Source organism: Amborella trichopoda, chromosome 12 (assembly GCF_054954075.1).
Source record: "Amborella trichopoda isolate Santa Cruz 75 chromosome 12, AtrichopodaSantaCruz75HAP2 v2.0, whole genome shotgun sequence".
Classification (NCBI taxonomy): domain Eukaryota; kingdom Viridiplantae; phylum Streptophyta; class Magnoliopsida; order Amborellales; family Amborellaceae; genus Amborella; species Amborella trichopoda.
In genome coordinates, this window is record NC_142347.1 from 21119801 (window position 1) to 21143301 (window position 23501).

At 42.4% G+C, this 23501-nt stretch overlaps 1 protein-coding gene across 4 annotated transcripts; it reads left to right on the forward strand.

Moving 5' to 3' along the window:
* The first annotated feature begins 451 nt into the window (after positions 1 to 451).
* Positions 452 to 23005, forward strand: LOC18443326 (ribokinase). Of its 4 annotated transcripts, none has more exons than XR_002282434.2 (5): positions 452 to 1124; positions 18631 to 18816; positions 20303 to 20401; positions 20712 to 20910; positions 22174 to 22452. XR_002282434.2 is itself a non-coding variant. In XM_088853587.1 (4 exons), the coding sequence occupies exons 1-4, from the start codon at positions 489 to 491 to the stop codon at positions 22749 to 22751; spliced, it is 1029 nt and encodes a 342-aa protein (XP_088709713.1). In that variant the 5' UTR covers positions 452 to 488; the 3' UTR covers positions 22752 to 23005. The 4 variants fall into 4 exon arrangements, 2 of the variants coding, with proteins under 2 accessions (XP_088709713.1, XP_006853578.1); XR_016045736.1 differs by having other exon boundaries at positions 20306 to 20401; XM_088853587.1 differs by lacking the exons at positions 20303 to 20401; positions 22174 to 22452 and adding an exon at positions 22744 to 23005.
* Positions 23006 to 23501: the final 496 nt, after the last annotated feature.

The window sequence follows — 23501 nt, forward strand, 5'->3', positions numbered from 1 at the left end:
AAAACAAAATTTCGATAGATTTTTGAGGTGCATTTGTGATTTTACATTTTAAGGTTGCAACCTTATATAAACTTTTTTCTTATTTTATTGTGTACCTTATTTTATAGTACACACGTCCAAATTTTTATTACGATTTGATTTATAGAAAAAAAATTAAAATTTAAATAATAATATAAATTTTAAACCACACGATGAAGATTTGACAGTCGGGAGTTAATACTTTGTACTATTTATATAACTAGCAGCTTAAAAAATCTTTTTCATAAGTCCGGATCCAATCGGGTACCTTTCTGGATCCGAGTCCCCATTGTTTATTTTTTGGATCCGTACCCAGAACCGATCCCACCTGTTGCCACCCCTAGCTCCAGATGCCTCCTCTCCCTCCCTTTCTATAATTGAATTTGCTTGCCGTCCGCCATACAGCTTCAAAGGAACACCAGACTTCATCATAAGCTGCTAAACCCAAAACCCTGAATCCTAGCATCAAGATGAGTGGCGCGTGCGGGATCACGTTCCGAGCACCCCATCACCACTGCCCCACTTCACAAAACCCTAACTCCACCACCCCAAAAATCCCTGTCTTCCCCCTCCCCATCAATACCAATAAGCGTTTCCACCCTCTGTGCTCATCGGCTTCATCACAAACCCAAAAAACTGAAAATAAGAACCCCCTGGTGGTGGTGGGCTCGGCAAATGCAGACATTTATGTCGAGATCGAGAGGCTCCCAAAGGAAGGAGAGACTGTGGCTGCAAAAAGGGGTCAAACCCTAGCAGGTGGGAAGGGGGCGAACCAGGCTGCGTGTGCCGGGATGCTGGATTACCACCCCACTTATTTCATAGGGCAGGTGGGTGAGGATGCTCATGGCAGATTGGTGACGGATGCGTTGGCCCAGGGAGGCATCTGCTTGGAGCATGTGAAGAGGGTGGAGGGGGAACCCACGGGGCATGCCGTGGTGATGCTGCTTGGATCTGATGGGCAGAATTCTATCATCATAGTTGGGGGGGCAAACACGAGTGGCTGGCCAGACCCTCTGCCGGAGGAGGATCTTTGGGTTGTCAGGAATGCGGGGGTCCTCCTTTTGCAGAGGGAGATACCTGACGCCGTCAACATTCAGGTCGCAAAGGTACATGGCGTTTACTCTCTAAATCTCCCCTGTGCCTCCTCTCTCTATCTCTAGCTTTTTCATCCCTGCTACTTTTCATTCAACTCACAGATTAGAGACCAGCTAAGTTAGATTAAGCTTACATTTTCTGAGGAACTTTATTTTCTTACTGGTTTATCCACTTTGTGCATGTTTCCCTTCTCTTTTTGTTTGTTTCCAGTGTTGGGCCAAAAACAAACGTAGTTTTGTTCGGGACTTGCCCCTTTCCCAGCTGAGTTACCGGGGCAAGAGAGTGGTAGAATAAAAGTATAATTGAAATTTCCATCAAAGGGTTTGGTTTTTATAAAAGATCAAACATCGGAATCTAAGAAATCGAAGTTTCTCAAAATGGGGCAAAAACTCCCCAATTCTTCTATTTAAAAGACATGAGAAATCAAATGGTTTTTTCTCTCTCCAGTGCTTCCAATATTTAGATCTAGTGATTTTTTGGCATAATCTGAAAATCTCTCAGAAGGGATTTGGATCACTTTCACTCATGAGAATAGAAAGTGGTGCGTGTATTTCCCTCCCCTTTTTAGAGATATAATCGGGTGAGTTTGCCTGAGTTGCATAGTACTCGTTTGGCTTGTATAGTACTTGCCCTGTTACATGCTCCCACCGCCCGAGTCTATGCACCACTACTGGCCTCAGCCCTGCCAAGGCTGAGTAATTTGATCGAGTCCTTGTCGACTTTGCCAAGTTTTAAAGCACTGGTTTGTAGTGGCATGATTTGCTATGACTTTCCTATCTAAATTCCTCTTTTTACCTGCTATGGATGAATCGAGTGAATGGTTAATCAACAAGGATGCTAGAAATGAACCCGTATTCATAGGAGAGAGCTTGATATGGACTCAAATACATGAGACGGTTGGTATTGCATTGAGCCCTATGAGGACTACTAGATCTCAAACCCAAAGGAAGGGGAAGGGGAAGGGGAAGGGGAAGAAGAAGAAGGTGAAGGTGAAGAGGCTGATGGAAGTAAGAGAAGAAGTGGAGGAGGTAGTGGCTGGCCTTGGATTTTCGCGTATGCACACCCCCATGTGTTGGGGAGAAAACTCTCGATTCTTTTTCTTAAAACCCACGACGCCCCTTCAAATCTAGGAGCGAGAGAAGGAAGAGAAAGAAAAGGCGTGTGTGTGCCGCGCCTCCCCCTTTTGGGTTCATGCGCATGTGCATGTGGAGGTGACTCCGATGCTTACAAGGATAAGGGTCGGGTGGTGCGGTAGATGCGGATCGAACCAACAAAAGAAATAAAAGCGCGAGGCGCTTGTTTGGGATCGGGACATGTCCGGGCGATGAGCCCTCTTTGATCATTTTGATAGCCCCGGCCTCTTCGGCTCGGTTTGGCTTCAGCTCCCGCTCCCTTGCAACTTGACACAGCTTCAATAGCCATTCCATAGATGGCTTGAAATTTTGTCCCTTGTCTCGCCTTTCATGATAGGATTTAAAGGGGGTTTGGGGTTTGAGAGTTTAAGAAGTGAAGATAGAAAAAGGGGAGATAGAGTATAAAAAGAGGAGAAAAGATGGAAGAGATGGGGAAGTCACCCGAAAATTGGGCAGCCTTCTAGTGTCACCTCCCCAAGGAGCGCTGAAAAGCCTCCTAAGAGTGACTTTTAGAGTAGAAATGAAGTGATGAAAGGATGAGAAGGGAGAGTAAGAGGAGGAGAGAAGAAAGGGGTAAGAAACTTGGGCACCCTCACAGCGTCACCTCCCCAAGGAGGTATTTGCCAGAAGACAACTGAAAAGGTATTAGGCTTGGAGCCTAAGTACCCCGCAGAATTCACAAAAAACCATATTGGTGGGCCAGGCCTGACCAGGATGCGTCTCGGAAGAGCCCCCTAAGAAAGGTGTGAGTGGTATGAGGGACGAATGATGAAAAAGGGAAATTAGATCGAGATAGAAGAGAGTAGGGGAACAACCCGGAGGTTTCTTAAGGTCAAGGAACCGGGTCAAGCCCGGTCGCGACCTCAGAAGATCCTCACGCAAAAGGATGGTCCAAGCTAGGACGTGAAGTAAGAGATAAGAAGAGAGTAGGGGACCAACCCCAGAGGTTTCTTAAGATCAAGGAATTGGGTGAAGCTCGGTCGCGGCCTCAGAAGAGCCTCACACAAAAGGATGGTCCAAGTTGAGAAGGTGAAGAGAAAGAGAGATGAAGAGAGTAGAAGAAAGAAATAGGGCGAGGGAAAGGAAAGAAAGAGAAGAGAAGAGGGAGATGAAGAAGAAGGGGGAAAGAAAGGAGGAAGAAGAAGAGAGGGAGTGAGGAGGAGATAGAGAGTGAAAGAGGGAGAGAAGAGAGAATAATAGAAAGAGAGAGAGCGAAGAGAAAGAGAGGGAGAAGAAGAGGGGGGAGAGAGGGGGCAGTGGCTAAGCCGCTGGTCTGAGAGAGAGAGTGAGAGAGAACGAGAGAGAGAAGAGTTCGGGGCAGCGGCTAAGCCGCTGGCCCGTGAGAGAGAGGAGTGAACAAGAGAGGGAGAGGAGAGAGAGAAAGAGAGGGTTGGGGCAAAGGTTAAGCCGCTGGCCCGTGAGAGAGAGGGAGAGAGAGAAAGAAAGAGAGAGAAAGAGAAAGAGAGGCAGAAGAAGTCAAACCAATCTATATAGATAGGACCATCACTAGGTATTTTAATTATCAAAAAAATATTGGGAGTGACCTAAAGAATACCAAAGAGGGAAGTATGAAGAGGAGGAGGCATATGCTTCTTCCTTCGCCTCTCGACTGGAACAAGATTTACAACCTGTACCCCAAACTGTTGCCTCCCCAACCACCGTTAACACTTGCTCAGGGACCCAAGCCGACCCTCCAGAAGGGCCTTGTTCGCACAGGTCGCCGCCTTAGCCCCACTCTATCCCCCCTCAGCTCCTAGCGTCCCACCCCTCCCCTCTAGTGCTCGACCTCCAACCCTGGGACTCACTTCTCCGTTCCTTCCCTCCACCCCTGCAGAGGAGTCAGCCCATCTCAAATCCAAACTTCTTTCTTCCCTTGTGGAAAGCTTTCTACCAAGATGGGACGACATCAGGGGGGTAGAGAAATGGCCCCAACGGCTTTGGGCGGAGAGCCCAATCTTGGCTATCGCAGTATCTCAAGCGACGAAATACTTTTCAGCTTCCCTTTGCCCGAGAGTGCTAACTGAGCTCTACAAGAACCCTCCCACTCATTCAAAGGGGCAGCTTTAAAGCTCTGCAACTAGTCCCCGAAGAATGGGTCTTTCTGGAAACAGAGAGTGTGGCTCACAGTGGATCACATACCTCTACACGCGTGATCCCCCTCCATGTTCAAGAGAGTGGCGGAGGTATGTGGTTCTCTGGTCAAGATCCACTGGAAATCTATCAAAGTCCTACCACTGGGCTCTATCCGCTACTCTTGGAGGTCCTCGATACGTCATCCCCTTCATCATCTGGTTAGAAGCTGAAGATCTTTTCTATCCGATTAATCTATCATGGTCTGCGGCTTCTCCGCCCTCACCATCTTTCTTCAACTCTGCAGATGCCCCCCCTCCTAAGGGTCCCCCCTCCTCAACTTGGACCAGAGTTTCAAGGAAACACCGCCACCCTAGGCAGCGCCACTGATCGTCCTCCTCCTCTTCCGTGCTAACTGAGAGGGCAACGGCTCGATAGCTACTAAACCACCCTCGGTAGCCACCTGAAGACCACGTGTCGATCAAACGGGTTCCCATGGCTGGTCCGTCCAACGACTGGATGCCATCTAGCCGGCCTCGAGCTCAGGTGACTCCCCTCCTTCGACTTGCTTGAGCCCCCAAGGCGACGCTGGTATCAGTCCTTCTACGGCTACGGCTTCACTTGTGCCATGTGACTCCCCCCCCTCTGCCTTACTCGTCGGGCCAATCGGCCAGTTTAGGCCCATCGCTACACAAGGCTAGCCCATTTATTTGTCGCCCCTTCCCGCCCTCTAAACCATACCTAAATGCTCATATCCCCAGGAACTCTGACCCCCGCTCGACACTTGTCAACGCCGCTTGCCCTCCTATCTGCTATCTTACCTACCCTGCTACCACTTCTCACCCTAGGCTGCCTACTTCTTCCGTTTTGTCTCCCTCACCTACCCTCGAACATTTCCCGTCATCGGAAGTAGAGGTGACGCCCTTTCCCCTAACCCATTCGGCCACACCTACCCTCCCCTCGAGCTACACCCCCTCGAGATCCCAACTGTCTCTCCTGATGTCTCGGTTGGCTGCCCCCCTCAACCCCCCACACATGTTCATCTTTCTTGTGCCCCTGTTAGCTCTTTCACCCTTCCATCTCTGCTTCTCGCTTTCGCCTCTCCATCTTCTGCCTTACCTTTGCACTCCTCTCCCTCAATCACCCGCACTCTTAAAGATAACCCTCGCTGAGAGTCCACTTCTTGGACTTCTAACCCCTTCTCTCTCTCTCCCCCTTAGTACCGCTTGACCACTTACCTTTGGCTCTCTTGCCTCTGATAGAATCCATTTCACTTGTACCCACTTCATCCCTGACCTACTCCCCCCTTGAGATAGCCACTTTTGAAGATTCTCCTCCCTCTCCCACACAATTTGCCCCCTACGACAACACCATGGAGTGGTTCCAGTTCCCCTTCGGCATTGTTGCAATTCAATCCATGGACCCCTCTCCTCCTGATCCAACCCTCATCTCTGCCCTTCTCGCCCCATACTTCCCATTCACCCCTCTCCTGGTTCCCATTTGTCGTGTCAGAACCTTCCACCTTTCTTACCCACAAACTCTTGACCCTTCACCGTCTTGGACTTATCCATCCTCCGACTCACCTGAACCTCACCACCCTACTTTCCACCCAGGATCTGCTCTCCCCCTAAGTTCACCCTTTTATTCCTCGCAAATTTCGACCCCTCTTCACCAGTCTTCCCCAACCACCTTACCTACTCATTTTTTGGGACATCTAACCACGGCCACCACCTTCCCTCCTATACCCTATCCAAATGTGTCTCCCAGCCCTCCACCCACTCCCCAACCTCTTGTCTTCAACCCCCCAAATACTGAACCTTATGCCCCCCCAAACCCATCTGACTTGCCCTCACCTTCATACTTTGAACCTCTACCCTGCTAACCTATTCTCTTTGCCCACCTCATCAGCTTGAGAGGACCCCAGGACACCAAACCCCCCATCTCTACCCCCTTGGATGATTCTGGATAGCAAGCAAGTTTTGAGGGGGTCGATAGGGATGGGAACAACTAAGAATTACACAGGATGAAGGAGATCTACATGATCATGGGGTTTCAACATGACAGACCCGAAGGCCCGGCACACCAATGCCTCCTCTCAGATGCTCAGAGCCAACTGAAGGTGAGTTTTAGGGGGCACATGGAGCTATTTGGCCTTTTCTCCTCAATCAACTATGACAGACCAGCTCTAGTAGTGCCCCCCTCGACACTCTCCATCCCCTCTCCCCTTGGGATTCTACACCTAGGAGGTCTCCCAGATTAGCCTTCTCCTCTGCACCTATAGTTGCACAATGAAAATTCTAACATGGAATGTACGAGGTTTGGGACAGTCACTCAAACGGGACGCGGCCAGGGACATGACTGCTAAACACCTTCCCTCCATCACAGAAACTAAACAGCTGGCCCCTACCCTTCAATTAGTCGGCCAGGTCTGGTGTAGGAGGCCATGCCAGTGGGCCTCTCTATACCTGCGGTATGGGCATCAGGCGGTATATGGGTAGTCTGGAACCCATCAGACTGGTGCCTGGGAGGGGATTTCAATATCACAAGATGGTTTTACGAGAGAAATTCCAACTCCAGAATTTCTCAAGGAATGATGGACTTCTTGGATTTCATCTCTCGCGCCGAACTCATAGACATTCCCCTTCAAGGGTATCTTTTCACTTGATTTGACCACTCATCCCATCCGTCTCTCTCTAAATTGGATAGATTCCTACTATCCTCAAGCTGGGAAGAAGAATTTTCAAGTTCGCACGTGTTGGCTCTGTCGAAACCTACCTTTGACCATTGCCCCATCCTCCTAGATACTCAGGTTGTCTAGAAAGGAGACAAACCTTTTCGGTTTGAATTAGCTTGGCTTGAAGAAGACTCGTTGTCTTTTCTCATTCCAACATGGTGGAACTCCTTTCCCTCTTGGTTTTGGGTAGAGCAGGTTATAGGCTATAAACTAAGATTCAACTCCTCAAAGCCTCTCTCAAAACCTGGAGTAGATCTATTCCTGGGAATTACTCTCAAATCAAGTCCTCCCAGTTGAACACCATTCAAAATCAAACCTAGGAATCCCCGCCTCTGTTAGCTTTTGAATCCAACCTTAGAACTCAAACCAAGATGGACTATTTTTTCACCCTTAAAAAGAAAGAATTGTATTGGTTTCAGAGGTCCAGAGTCAATTGGCTTAAAGCAGGGGACCATAACACGGGTTTTTCCACAAGATTGCCAATTGTCGCAGAAGAGACAATTCCATCTCTACTATCAAGGTTGGCAATCGTAACCTGGACCAACCAGCGGAGATCGAATCAGCCATTCTTGCTTTCTTTTAGGATCTATATTCGGCCCCTTTGGGACCCAGACCTAGAATGGGCAATCTGGAATTCTGAACCCTTCCGGACCATTGGTCTCAATGGTTGGAGTGTCCCTTCTCAGAAACTGCTTGGAGGCAATCTATGACTTGGCCAAAGACAAAGCCCTTAGCCCTGACGGCTTTCTCCTAGCCCTTTTCAAGATCCTTTGGGATACTTTCAAAGCAGCCTTCAAGAGTTTCTTTGATGAATTCTTTCTACGTGGAATCCTCCACAAAGCCATCATTGCCACATTCATCACTCTTGTCCCCAAGATCGAAAGGGTAGAGGAACTCAAGGATTTTCGACCAATTAGCTTGGTCAACTCCTCCTACAAGATCTTGGCCAAGGTTTTGGCATCAAGGTTGAAACAAGTCCTCCCCCTCATCATCTCACCTTCACAGTTTGCGTTCATAAAGGATAGGCAAATTCTAGATAGGGCTTTAGTGTCTGCATTCCAGACACCTTTCCAAAAAACTCGGCCTTATCTTTAAGATAGATTGGGAGAAGGCATATGACCGCGTTGACTGGTCAATATTGGAAGAAACCATGTCAAGAATGGGGTTTGGGAACCGTTGGTGGAAGTGGATGAGGGGCTGCTACTCCAATCCTCATTTCTATGTCCTTATCAACGGAGCTCCGAAGGGTTTCTTCCCTTCCTCTAGGGGGCTCTACCAGGGGGACCCCCTTTCCCCATTCCTCTTTGCCATCTTAGCCGAAGTTTTCAGTCGTTCCATCAGTTGGCTGTACCAGGAAGGCCTACTCTCATGTTTCAAATGTAGTTCCCAAGGCTCGATCGTGACTCACCTGCAGTACGCAGATGACACGCTAGTGTTCCTCGACTCAACACCGGACGAAGTAGAAAATCTCAGACTTTTCCTAAAATGCTTTGAGTTAGCAACGGGGTTCAAAGTAAATATGAAAAAATCGAAGATGATGGGGGTAGCCCTCTCCAACGCTGAAACCAGAGCTCTTATCCCAAAATGGGAATGTAAAGTGGAGGACCTCCCCACCACTTACCTTAGCCTACTCCCGGCATTAGTGCAATGATTGGCAGTCAAAGAAATCCAACTAGTCTTAATTGGTCATCCCTATCCCAATGACTCGAATTTCCCACAGCCTTTTATGCGGACTTCCCAAGGGGGAAGGGTTTTCTTGTGTAGCACTGAATAAAAGGAGGACCAAGGAGCAAAGCCCCAAGCGAGAAGAGTTATAACATTAAATCGCTCAGGGCTTTACTCCTTGCCCGTGTAGCTTAATGACTGAACTCGTTTCTTGCCATCCTATTTGGGCTTGTTGCGCTAACGACAAAGCGGGGCTTTACAACAACAAAAAGCTCAACCAATAGTTAGACCTTGCTTGCCACTCTAGGCTTGGGAAAACCAAAAAAGAGACAATGGTCTCACGTGATTGACAAAGTAGACAGGCGTTTGGCAGGATCAAAAGGGAGGTACCTCTCCTTTGCAGTGGGGACCACGCTTGTCAAAGCAACCTTGGCAAACTCTCTTGTCTACCTCATGTCCTTATGCCACATGCTTGCCTTGGTGGCCAATCATCTCGATCAACTGATGATGAACTTTCTTTAATCAGGAGAAGGTGAGAAAAATAAATTTCACCTCATCTCATGGGATAAGGTCTGCCTTCCTAAACTTCAGGGAGGTCTGGGGATCAAGATCCTAATAAAACATAACCCAGCTCTCCTAGGGAAATGGTGGTGGAGATTGGCCACTCAGAACAACACTCTTTGGGCACAGGTCCTTCGCAACAAATATAGAATTCTTGAAGATTCTTGGGTGCCTGAGGGCAGATCTACGAGTAGGGCCTCGGGAGCGTGGAAATCATTCTTGTCATCCTTCTCTTTGTTCAAGCAACTCATCCGCCTCCATCCTAGAGAAGGAACTAGAGTAAGTTTACCTTTGGCTAGGCCACACTCCACTAAGGGACATTTCCCCACCCTTTACTCTCTTGCCTCCAATAAAGCCTCCACCATCGCAGAGGAAATGGTTGTCTCTAGGCATCGCAGAGTCTGGAATCCCTCATTTAGACGACATCTAACAAAGGAGGAAACATGCGAATTCATAACCCTCTCGGCTTCTTTTCACTCCAACTTCATAGCTCTATCTGAAAGGGATACTCTCGTGCGGACCCACTCCCCTTCTGGCTCATATACGGTGGCCTCCTTCAATGAAAAACTTATTCAGCTACCCACCTTCCCACTTAACCCAATCTCAGTACTTTCAAAGGTTTGGTCCACCATTGCACCACCTAAAGTGCAGGCATTCAATTGGATTGCTTGCTCCCAAAGAGAGCCCTCACAGTAGACCAGATCCAAAGGAAAGGGATCCTGATCCCCAACAGGTGTACGTTGTGTCTATGTGAGGAGGAATCGAAGCCTCACCTCTTTATTCACTGTAGCCTAGCTCACAACCTGTGGAGTCTAATTGGTCTGTCATGGGTCACTCCACCCTCTGTCTCGGTTCTCATCTCTTCATCTCTCATTTCTCATTGGCCAAAGGCTGGAAGAATCCTATGGAAGGCCTCTATTGCAGCCACTATTTGGGTTATTTAGCTAGAAAGGAACTCCAGGATATGTCAAGGCCTCAAGAACGAAGTTCCAGCACTCTTCCATAAGGTTACTTCCTTAGTAATCTTAACACTTTCCTTCGCCAATGGGAAAACATCCTAAAGCTCCAACCTCATAGGGTATCAAGACCCAACAACTGGTTGCCACCTCCAGAAGGCACCATCAAACTAAACTTCGACGGATGCTCCTTGGGGAACCCAGTCTTAGCTGGAGCTGGAGGAGTTTATCGAGACCACTGTGGCAATGTTCTGGCCACCTTTTCTGCTCACTTAGGCCATGCAGATTCTCAGTACGTTGAATCCATGGCTCTACTGTTGGGACTAAAAAGATTCGACCTTTCTTGGGGATCACAGTTGATTGTCAAGGGGGATGCCCAAAATATCATATCCTAGGCTGTGGGAAATACCCCGCCTCCTTGATACCTATCCACTATTTTTTATGAGATTGCGTATACTTGCAGGGATATGGTTGTCTCCTGGAAGCATATCTGGAGGACGATGAACGAGTTTGCAGATCTTCTAGCTAAGGATGGAGCTAGCGCCCAAGAAGATGCCCCTGCATAATCGCGACTTTTTGGGTTGTTGCATTGTTCATACTTTTGTCGTTGGTCCATCTCCTTTTTTGCTTTGGACCACTGTGGGTGCATTCTATTTTGCTTTCTTGTGTACATTGCTTGTAATCTCGGGCAAGTCTATACGCCCCAATTTTTTGTATAGGGTCATTGTGCAATGATCTATTTTTTGTTTGAGAGACTCGGCCTGTGGGTGCTATCGGGTCCCCTCTTGTTTTCTGATGTTTTTCCAGTAATACAATAGTTAATCTCACTCGAAAAAAAAAGAGAGGGAGAAGAAGAAAGAGAAAGACAAGCGAGAGAGGGAAAAGAAGAAGAAAGAGGGAAAGAAGAGAGAGAGAGGGTGAGATAGATAGAAAGAAAGAGAAAGAGAAAGAGAGGGAGAAGAAGAAGAATAGAAAGAGAGAGAGAGCGTGGTAGACCTGGGTAGCTATGCGGCGAGCCCAGGGCTCGAGCTCGGAAGGCTCGGCTTGTTCCCAATGCTCTTTAAGAGGTCCTTGTTGGGGGGAAGCGTTAAGGTGGGCTAGGAGATATGGGTTCAAAAGGGTGTGGTTTATGGTAGGGCTGGGCTAATGTGTATAGTTAGTTTGGGTTGGGTAAGGTTAGGGTGTATAGTTGGTTTAGTTTGGGTGTATAGTTGGTTGAAGTTGGGTAAGGCTAGGGTGTATACTTGGTTTAAGTTGGGTAAGGTGATCTAGGGACTATGGTCTAAGATGGACTATAGTTTATGGTTATGGGAGTATGGACTATGGGTTATGGGTAGTATGGAGTACGGTTAGGGTGGTCTATGGTTAAAGGTTAGTGTGGTATGGGTAGTGTGGTCCAAGGTTTGGGTAGGGTGGTCCAAGGTTTGGGTAGGGTGGTTCAAGGGTATTGTCTCTGTAGCAAAAGATTTATCTCTCTTCTCTCTTGAATTGAGAAAGTAATGCAAACTCAAGCTCAAAAGGGCAAAGCTTCATCAACTTTCCAACTTAGGTTACAAATGAGTAAAAAGAACTTATATATAGTCTCCATAAAACATGAAACAAGGGTGGATGACCAAAATACAACAAAATTACTGAAAAATGACATTAAAAAGAATAAAATAATCAATCCCTTTTTTATAAAAAATGACTGTTTTGCCCTTGGCCTAAAACTTGGAAATGACAAAACCAGGGGCCTCTTGCCATAGCTATGCCTCGGGGCCTTTTTTGATACTTTGCAACGATGTTCCAAGCAATCCAACACTGTAAAAATGATGGTTGTCTCGAGACGATCATTTTGATATCCATTATTAAGCTTGAATCGAACTTTTGAGGTTGATCCCAAAATCTGGCTTAACCCATATTCTTGAAATTTTGATTATTCGATCTTTGCTTGTTTTGCCTTGTTTTTTGTCACTTTCTTTATCACCAATCGAAGGGGGATAGTTGTGATCATTTTGCAATGAAAACCCCTCGTTACTTTCTTAATTTTGAAGGTCGTCAAAAAATGGGATTCTGGCGACTAGAAAATGTACCTTCTTGCGAACTCAAATCGGGTGCTTTCCCGACCTCAATCTCGTGCAAATCATTCCTCAAATCGAAGCCCATTTGAGTCGTGGTCGCAACAGGCCTGCTCGTGAGGCCATCTGATGTTAGGGCTTCGAGAAAAGGCCACGGGAGTGAATGGATGTTCCTCTTTAAAAATTCCGCATTTTCATTTTTTCGAGCAACTTCTCCCTAAGATTTCTCCCCATCTGAGAGCCCTCGCCGTGCATGCCATATGTCAAAACGTGCACATTGATGAGATGCACGACATATTGAAATTTGGGCTCGATCGGGTTCAAGGCGCAGAAGTTATGACCTCCCAAAGATTTCTCGTTTCCAAAAAGCACACTTTTCATAAACGGAAATTGGTTCACCGAGGCTGCACAGGAATAGTGTAAAACCTACTTGTATTGGGTCAGTCGGCCATAAAATGGTTCAGAAGCATCCAAACGTGCTGAAAATTGATATGTGGGGGTTTTTGGGCTTCTTGAATCCAATGGTAGTGGTCTAGTACTCATTTGAGACCAATATAGCTCTAGTTATAAGGTAATTTTCAGCATGTTCGAGAGTAATTCTGCGAAATGTAATTTTCGTCTTGATTTGCCTTATCTTTGTCAGATCGAGCCAAATTTGACGGGCATCCCTTGGGCATAGAATGCTACCCTCTCATGCTTTTGATGTCAATCCGGTAGCTTTTCAGTTCTTTCAAAATTATGCTTATTTGGTAAGGGCTTCCATAGTCCTTAGGCATTTTGGTACCTGCGGGCCTAGGTTGCCATTGGCTTCTCCATTATTTGCACCAGGGATACGAGCGTGTCAAAAATACCCTACAATAGGCAGACTCAGAGGAGGCTAGGGAAGAAGATGAATATGAGGAAGAGGATGATTCTAGTGATGATGGTTTGGGCATCATCATCAGATTCAAGTGCATTTGATGCTGGTCGTGGAGGTGGTAGTCTTGTTGCTAGATGATGAAACTCAAACTCACATTTGAGTTCATCATATTTGTTGTATACGCCTGAGTTTGAGTTTTGTTAGTTTATACCCTTTGAGTTGTGACTCTTTTTTGCAAGTTGTGAGTTATGAGGTGTGATTTGTAATGGAAAATGAATATTTGCTAGGTACTGAGATTTTCTATTGTTGGCTTACTTGACTTGGGTAATTTTGATTCCTTTAAAGTTTTAGTCATTCAATTCGAAGTTGAAAGTCATGTATGTATAAGTTTGATATGCAAAAGCTATGAAATAATATTTTTGAAAATAAAAGTTCTATGCACATAATTAGGGGGGGGGGGGGGGGGTTAATAATCCTCAAGAGCCTACAGCCCTCCCAGTTAGCAGGCTGCCCAGGTATCTAGGTGCCTACATAGAAGAACCTGCCTTCTTGAGCATTGCGTCCAATCAAGAGTAATTGTCACCTCCTTCTACCAAAAGTAAATGGTCTTATTGTACACTTTTCCATATTTTAAAAGGTTACATTACATATAAATCAAGCTTCTTCATAATTTTTTATTAAAAATGCTTCTCATAGTTTATGCAATTTCTATCTTTCTCATGTAGCAGTTGAATTTTCAAGGGTCAATATTTTAATTTGGATATTGGCTTGTTTTTGTGTTTTTGGCATCTGTTTGTGGCAGTGTTTCAAAAAGCGCTAGGCGGCACTTAGGTGGTCGGGGGGTCTAGGCCACTCAGCGCCTAGGCGGACGCTCAGAACCTGAATGGCTTAGTAGAAATTTATTTTTAGGGGTTTTCTCTATCTAAAATAGCCTCAAATAGGTTTTAGATTTCAAATGAATCTAAAACCCATAATTTTTCCCTTTTAGTATTAAAAAAATGACCCAAAAATACCCTCAAGGAGCCGCATTGCCACCCCTGTGCGAGGCGCAAGCCCTGGGCAGCCGCTCTCGGGCGGGCGCCTAGGCGGGTTCACGGGCGCCCAGGGATATCCACCTAGTTTGGCCGCCATGGCCTGGGTGATACGCCTAGACCTTCTGGACCGCCTAGGCGTTAGGCGGTTTGCTTTTTAAAACTATGGTTTGTGGTGATCATTAGAGCACATATTGAACTAGGTTGATTCTTTAGGGAAGTGTAAGAGATTCATGAGGCATGGCAAATCCGTGTACTCACCTTACTCCACTCCACTCAAAAGTGGTAATCGACTTACCTTGCTTGATGCTCAAACAGGGTTTTTGTAACTCCTGTCAAGTCTTAACCAGCATTCATCTTGTCCGAGCAAATGGTTTTTGTGGCACATCATTGGTGGATCTGTCATCTTGGCAAGAATTCCTTCAAAATTGGGAACCCACGGCTTTCTAAGATTTTCCATACCCATGCTTCCCGAAGCTACACTTTGTTCCACTCTTTCCATTTATACTCCAAGTGTGATTGCTATAATTTATACTCCCTTGACTACTTCAAGACAAATTGATCTTAATAAGATCATTGCCTACTTCCCAGTAGCCCATATGAATCTGGTGACTGTTGGTATGTCTAGTCCTGTGGTGGCCGCTAGGTCACCTATTGAAAGTTATGGACACATGGCCAAAACATATGTGCCGGGCGTGCGACCCATCAACCTACTAGCAATGGGGGAGAAATATAGCATGCCGCAACAAAAGCTTGATTCCAGGTATCAGCAAAACACAACCGTCTGTTCCTAAAACAAAAGGCCCTTAGCGCCCCAGGACATGAGTGGGGGATGGCCCTACATACAGGCAGCAGCAGCACTGGTTCTACGAAGTCAGAATCGAATCTTTCTGTTGCCTTTCTTCTTATTGCTATTAGTAGTTAGTTAAAGGATGACCATAGAGCACCAACATTGAGGTTTTAGGGGTTGTTGCGGATAACCAATTTCAGGAAATGATTTTATAGAGGTTCTACATACCCAACTTCAGCAAATTCCAAATTTTAATGTTTTAGTGTTTTGTTTTAGCTAGCAGTTTGAGCAAATATTTTAATGTTTTGGGGTCTTTTTCTTTTGATACCCAATTTCAGGAAATTCCTTTATTTAGTGTTTTAGGAAATTTTTTCAGTTGCAAATGAATTGTAATTCTGTCTAGTTTCTAGTTGTCGAAGATAGTATATGTTGACATGTAATCCTTCATTCATTGTAATGGATAGAAATGGATATATGTTGATATTAAATCTTTTGCTGTAGAGTAAGGATACAACCTTTGGGTATTTTCTCTAGGCAAATGGGATGGAGATGGATCTGACAAGATTAACACTATAGTTGATGTACGTCTCTTTGGAGTCTCAAATGTGATTTGTTGTTTTCAAGAGAGTGTAGAAGTGTCAAACTCTAAGGGTTCATCTCATCTCTCAGTATGTGACTAGGTGCAAAGACATTCTATAGTTTATAATTCGAGGTAGTCAAGATCTAGTTCTTGTGAACAAGAATGCCAAATGCCCAACCCTTTTGGTTCTGCTTGTCCTAGAGAAATTCTTTCTTCTATATGTATTGGCATAAAAAGACTTCATTGGCAAACACGGGCTAGGGTGATGAGACAAGAGGAAAATAAGCAGCTATGTTTAGGATGAGATTTCTTGCTCCATATCGAAGAAAGAGATGGCTGTCTAATTATTATGGTAGTCTGTCAGGAAATTCTAGCACGAGTCTTAAACTAATTGCAAATAATGGCATTAGATATTTCACCTATAAGAACTGTTGGCACAAAGGGATCCATTGGATTGTTGAGAAGTATTTTTCTTTATTTATTTGCTCTAGTTTGTCTTGGGAGTTACATATTGTTGCCTCAACATAATGCTAGAGGGGCATGTCTTTGGAAAGTTTAGAAGAGTATTCTTATTATGGTCTAATAAAGGTGAGGACCTTAAACTTCAACCTGTCCCAAGCCTAGGTAAAGGAGGTGGGTTGCATTAGGTAGGCAGTCAATGTAAAACTTTGCCATATCATATCATGAATCTTGAACCTATTTTATATGGGGAAGGGCCAAAAAGATATAGATAGAAGTAGCAATAAAAGATATGGTGACTTTTGCTCTTATTGAGAGCATGGCTCTTGATAGAGAAGAATAGAGGAACAAGATTGATTTAGGCGACCCCAAGTAATTGGGATAAGGCTTGGATGATGATGACGATGATATATTTCTGATTTTTAGTGTACAATTAGATAAATATTTTAAGGCATCTATATTACTAAATCTAATTAATAACTATAAATATAAATAAAATTATCAATATACTAAGAAATGTAAATATTATTATGACTACCTAAATAAAATTAGTAATATCATTAACTTTTTAAATGGATACAAATCCCTAATTTTTTGCCAGAAAAGGCTTCTTCATTACTGATGAAATAAAGCTTTGATATCTGAACTTATAGAATTCGAGCCAACAAACTGACATAGGGTTTTTGTGGATCACACAATAATCTACTAAAAGAGCTAAAAAATTGTTAAAATATTGAAAATTGAAGTAGAACTTAGAAAATGGCGAATCGAATCCATGCATACAAAAAATATAGGGTTTCTTTAGATCCATATATATATATATATATATATATATATATATATATATATATTAGATCCATTGGAAATAAGCTTCAATATCTTGATTTATAGATCTCCAACCAACAAATTGATATAGGGTTTTTATAGATCTCACAATCGTCAAAGTTTTCTCTGAGGGAATGACAGACTGGCTTATGAGGTATTTCTTAACGCTAAAACCTTTGATAAGAATTGATTTCAAGATCGATTTGTGGTTTTTTTTTTTTTTTTTCTTTTAAGGTATAGCTAGTTTTATAGGTCTCCAAAAGGTTTTTTGTTTTTAATAATTGCTTCAATGTCATTGATAATGGTCTGATTTCATATGAAAAAGCATGATTCCTTCACATGAAAGTTGCAGTTAGAGTTGGCAATGGGTCGGGCAGCCCCATCCTAAAAAAATAGGGCATGGGCCACAAATTGTGGACATAAGGCCAAGGCCAAGGCTGTCCCGGCCTTGGCCTTGGCCTGGCCTGCCACCCTTAGCAAGTCTTGCAAAAAACTTAACTACTCGGTCGAGTCCATATCTACTCAACCAAGTAGCAAGTTACTCGGGTGAGCACTATGCACACTCGACTGAGTAATGTACACCCTAATATAACCCCAACTTGCCGCAACTCTCCCCGCCCAATGGACAAAACATTGAGTAATTTAAATTTGAGTGTTTGAATTAGTTGTAATTATTTTTTCTTTTGGTTTTGAATTATATTTTGAAGTTTTTTTTTTTTGACTTTTTTTCTTTTGCATCATTTGGAGTTGGCTTGCCTTGATTCGATTTGTTGATTTGAGAATCAGCGAGCCAACTCCCATTGACCCAGTAGGAGACTAGTTCCTATTTTATGAACACTGACCATTGACCCAATAGGAGACTAGTTCCTATTTTGAAAACACTGGCCGTAACATCCTTACGGGCAACATCCCCCTAATACTTGCAAGGAGTTTTTTGAGTCTATCATATCTTGTTTATAATTTTACAATAACGAACTTTTTTTCAATCATTTTTGTGTGGGCAATGATTTTATTTGCAACCTGGATCCCGACTTCTACTAAAGCCCAAAGAAGACAATCCAAAAGAATGAAAGATCTCAAATGTGGTGAGGTTTGACTAATCTTTGTTGGCCTGATCTTGGATTTCGATGTTTTGGATGTACATTACTCTGAATCACCCTAAGTATTCTCTTGTAACCCCTTGGTAGTTCACAATGAATCTATCTAAAAGAATTGGATATGAGAAGATTTCTTGAAGTTCTTAGAGTTTCCGATCTAAAAAGGTTTTGAGAATCTTGAAATTTTGTTTTTCTGTCAAAAATGAGATTAGAAAGGTTTTGGGGGGTAAAAGAGGGAAAGAAGACAATTGGGTCCGTGGGCAACTGAAGTGGGTGCCTCAGTTGAGGTCCAAGGCGCCGCCTGCCTGGGAGCACATCCTCAGCCTGGACGAGGAACCTTGGAGGCCTTTTTTTCTACTTATGAAATTCTAAAATACATAATAAAAATCTCAAAACTGTAAGTAGATATGAGATTTTATCCAAATGATGATACTAAGTATTGTGTGTGTGTATGTGTACTAGATGCGGGATTCTCACCTAAATGATACCTGGTACCTTTTATTACTACATAGATTTGACAACCTATTAGATTGACACCCTTTCATTTCGTAGACAACCATCACATGTTTCTGTTATTCTGGTAATATTATTATTCAGTAGATGTGACTGCCATTTAAATTGGAATGTTGATGTTTGGGTCATGTTGCATTACCTATACATATCTGCTGTTTGGTTCTGAAGCTTGAATTTAAATCTTCAGGCTGCAAACAGTGCACATGTTCCCGTCATTTTGGATGCTGGGGGGATGGAGGGACCAATCCCTCGAGAACTACTTAAAGCTGTTGATATTTTCAGCCCAAATGAGACTGAATTGGCACGCTTGACAGGGATGCCAACGGACACTTCCGAACAAATTGCGGAAGGAATTTCAAAATGCCATGAAATGGTGAGCATGCTCCTATCATCCTGCACTTCTGTTTTTTCTTAGTGTTTTCAACTTCATTTTTCTAAATTGTAGCATACTTATATATTTAATTAACAGAAAGACATGTGAAACAAGTTGCAGCCATTGGTATTCCTGAAGATGCCCTTTGATCTTGATTTATTGTCAGAAATTCCACATAAACCCCAGTTTATGTGGATCCCGTTGTAACATCTAATGAGAGGAGCTTCTTTTAGGACTTACTCGTTTTTAAGTCAGTTCTGCTAAATCAGGCTGTCGAGTAGTCTTTCATTATATTTGAACTTCACCACATCCCTCTATTAGTAACACCAAAGAGGGAAGATCAAACCCAATATTTAAAATTGGAGTGCAGCACATAACACTACAAATAAAGTAGTGGTTTTCTGTCTCCTTGTGCCAAGTGTGGATCTTTCCCTAATGCTGAAAGAGATGGACATGTTTTAGCCTTGAAAAGAGCATGAGGGTACTTGGGCCTTTGCGAACATGGACAATCATATAAGCAAATGTTACATGGATATTCGATTTTGTTGACATGTTCCCGTACTTAGAAATGCGTTGATACACATTTGCATGTGGTCCCTATGTGTGTTGACAATTTAGGTTCCCAAAAATAAGTGTTTACACATTTCTCAGACATGTCTACTAACTAGACATGCCATATTGGTTATTAAGTTCATAAAAACATGTACATTTTTGTGGGATGTGAACCCACACTTTTCATAAAAGGGTAAAAGACTTTTTTCTTTTCGAAAGTTAACTGTGTTACATATGTAAGCAGACTACATAAAAGGAATGCTTTAGGATATCCACAAGAGATGGTTGCTCTATTACAAAAGGGGTTTTGGAAAAAAAGAAAAGAAAGAAGAAAAAGGAAAGGATTTTCTACCCACAAGTGGTGGGGTGTTACAAAGCACAGTAGTGAGACATAGATGCTAGGAGAGGAAAAAGATGAAGTCAGGGGTGGTGAAAAGAAGAACTAGAGAAGGGAGAAGGGAGAGAAGAGATAGTGGAAGTGTAGAAAAGAAGAGGAAAAGACATATCTTGTGACAACTTCTGTTGTTGATGGTAGATGTGTTGCTCCTTATTTTGTGAGGTGTTCAGCCATAGCATTGGCCTCCTCGGGGATGTGGTTGAAGATGACTCGTGCTCCCCTGCAAAGTGTGAAGATATGCTATTATCATTGATTGCAGTGTTCTATGGATGCTGACATGAGTGTCATATCTAAAGTATCTAGTACATAGGCATAAAATGCTAATATGGAATGACACGCTTGCACATGCACTATTTTTATAATAATATGGGTTTTCATTATGTAATATAAACTATTCTTATTCACCCAAAAAAACTTATAAACTATTCTTTCCTTGATTAAAAGATCAAGTGGCAAACTGGTAGAGCTGGGGCTTCCATAAAAATCCTCCCAAGATTTACTTTATGCATGAGTCCTTCATAACCTTTTATTCTTTAGCAGTGTACCCATGTGTGGAAGTGTCGACAATGGCCAAAACGTGACAGCAAGCTCGACATGGACAGCAACATGACAGCAAGCTTCGCATAGAGTGTCCAGGTTACATTAATTGATTGCTGTTAAAATTTACTAATAGTGTTAAAGAAGCATTATTTTGAAAAAAAAATTTAAAAGGATATAATCATATAAAATATTTTGGATTATATTCTACGATATATATTTTTAGTACAATTTAAAGCTATCCTCCGTGATATAATTTTTATTTTTCAGATTTTTAATGGTTCTCTTTTTATAATTTTTGAATTTGTTATATAGTTTATATCTATTGTTACTCCAAGAGATTCTGTTTTTTATATGAATTCACCAGTATTGTATGTATTGTACATACATCTGCTTTGTGCATTTTCAGGGAGTGAAGCAAGTTTTGTTAAAACTTGGAGCAAAGGGATCAGCACTTTTTACAGAAGGTGAGGAGCGTCCCATTATACAGCCGATTATTGCGACCTCAAAAGTTGTTGATACAACTGGTGCTGGTGATACTTTCACTGCTGCGTTTGCGGTGGCTCTAGTCGAGGGGAAGTCGAATAAGGAGTGCTTGAAATTTGCAGGTTATTTGTTCACCCTTTGAATTAGTCAATTAGATCCTTGATGAGGTTATTTAGTTTTAAACGTTATATAGTTTTAAGCTCTACTTCATATCTTTTTGTAAAGTGTTGCTTTTTTTGTCATTTATTTTTGATTTCCCCATTGCAACCTGTGATTCAAACATTGGCAATCTAACTCGGAATCACCCGAGACAGATTAGAATTGGTGGGTCACCGACCCGGTTTCGACCTCAAACCAGGGTTTCAGGTAATTTGGCAATTTGGCAATTTGCCCTAAATCGCCTGATTCGTTACAGAAAATTGAGCGCTTAATCATTCAAAATTGAGAATTGCCTGAATTAAGAGAATCACACTTTTTCCAGATGCATTATTGAAGCCCTTCATAACCACTTTTTTCACCCAGCTGCAATTTTCTTCGATTCCCTACTGTTTTTTTACCTGTTCTCTCTCAGAAGTAGATCATCTTGATAATTTTTTAACTGCTTTATATGATCTTTATCATAGTTTTTTGGATCTAGGCCCCTACTTGATGAAATTAAAAAATCAAAAATGGTTTTTTGAACTTTTAATTTAAATCTGTTTGTCATTTAAAATGACTTTTTGAAATGTTTGATTTGATGTGTTTATCTGATTTGAAATGACTTTTTGAAACCACTGATTTAATCTTATTAAACCAAATTCTGAATCTGATTTTAAATCTCTACAATTTTTTAAATGATCGATTCGTTTCTTATTTTAAAAGAAATTTGTGTTTCTCTCTGGTTTCTGAATATCAGAAAATTTGATTTAATCTAATTTAAATTCATTGTTTGGTTGGTTGTTCAAATTAAATTAAATAAATTTTTAATCTGATTTTTCACATTCAAAATTTCTGAAATAATACCATTTTTCTAATAACCGTGGCAGAACTTTGGGAGTAAAACAATTATTTTAATAAAAAATGGATCTGATTCTTCATTTTCAAAAGTTTTGAATCAAAATGATTGACTTAAAAATCTTCTCAAATGATCTAAACAAAGATTTCTGCAGAAAAAATAAAACAGAAGAACTCAGACATAAAGAAAGCAGTGGTTTTGATTTTTCTACAGAGAAAGAGGGCTTGGTGATGGGTTTCTCGAACAGTCGATTGATTATGATTTTTGATAACTATTTATCTGAAGGAAAAATTACAGATAGGCAAACCCTGCCCCAAACGATTTGAACCTGTTTTTTTAATAGCCTGTTTCTTTTCGGGACATTGTTATCATGTCTGTTATGGTGTGGCAGCTGCAGCAGCATCTCTCTGTGTTCAAGTGAAGGGAGCCATCCCTAGCATGCCTAATAGGAAGGCAGTTTTGGAGCTGCTTCAATCTCTTTGAAGAAAAGTTTTCTCCTTTTGGCGTGTGAGAGATGTTGATTTCTTTTCTAATGAATACATCAAATGAAAAGAAAAGATGGGTGTAATATGCTTCTATCTTAACATGTAGGCAAACTGGATCAAATATTTATAAGAAGGGAGATAAAATGTGCATACCTAATAATACAAAATGATCATTTATTCTGAAATTATGTTGTGCTTCGTAACAGTTCTGTTATTTATTGGCAAGTGAAAGAATGTGAGAGGATATATTCGGACTGTAATTTGTCAACCACAATTCACTTGCTAGTGAGACATCTGCTGAGAGAAGTCTGGGGTTTAAGCCTTTCTCTTGCAAACCAAGCTTGACCCACCCAAAAAAAGAGATGAATAAAGAGGGCCCATTTGCTTTGTGTAATATGCCTTTCTTATCTGAAGTACTGCACAATCCTGTTATTTTTGTTATTGATCCACTAAGATTTACTTTTGTATTTAATCAGTTTTTTGAGCTTGTGCTTAATGCCCTTCCACGACATGGGCTCATACATCTGCCTGGCTCGATGTGCTTGGATTCTGTCACTTACATGGCTCCAAACAGTAGTTGGGATCAACTCAAGAACTTGACGACTGTTAAACAAAAGGAGAAACTGTATGTCGACACTGATGGATGGTTTATCCATGCCTAAATGGATGATTGGGAGGTGTTCTTTGGAAGTTTTAGGGGGGAATTTGGTCATTTTATTCTGTCACAAATACTTTTTTATATTTTTTCTGTCCCTCTATGAAATGGGAGGATGGCATGCTTTCCAAATTTCACGTTCATATGATTTAAAAAAAAAAGAATTAAAAAATACAGTACTTTGAGCCATCTGACCAAGAACAAATACTCATAGGTTCACATTTGACACTATGAATGAAGTTACCACAACCATTCAAATCACATATGATGGTTGAGAGGAGTGGAATATGATGAGTTTCCTGCACCTAGTGGCGTATAGAAGTGTTCTTGAAAAAGAAAAGAGTGACGTAGCCTAAACTGGAAGCCCACCCCTATTATGCCAAAGTTAAAACCCGAATGGTACTCAGATTATGCAAATTTCAAATATAAATATATAATATATATAGTATAGAATAATAAATAGGGAAAAGTTTATATAAGGTTGTAACTTTAAAATGTAGAATTTCAGATGCACCTCAAAAATCTATTAGAAAGGTTGTTTTAATGTTGAAAAACTATGTGATTGATTATCTTGACATC

Coding starts and splice junctions, on each gene's coding strand:
- LOC18443326 (XM_006853516.4), top strand. CDS start 489: ATGAGTGGCGCGTGCGGGATCACGTTCCGAGCACCCCATCACCACTGC. Junction 1,125..18,630: donor TCAACATTCAGGTCGCAAAG/GTACATGGCGTT, acceptor TTAAATCTTCAG/GCTGCAAACAGTGCACATGT. Junction 20,911..22,173: donor GGAGTGCTTGAAATTTGCAG/GTTATTTGTTCA, acceptor ATGGTGTGGCAG/CTGCAGCAGCATCTCTCTGT.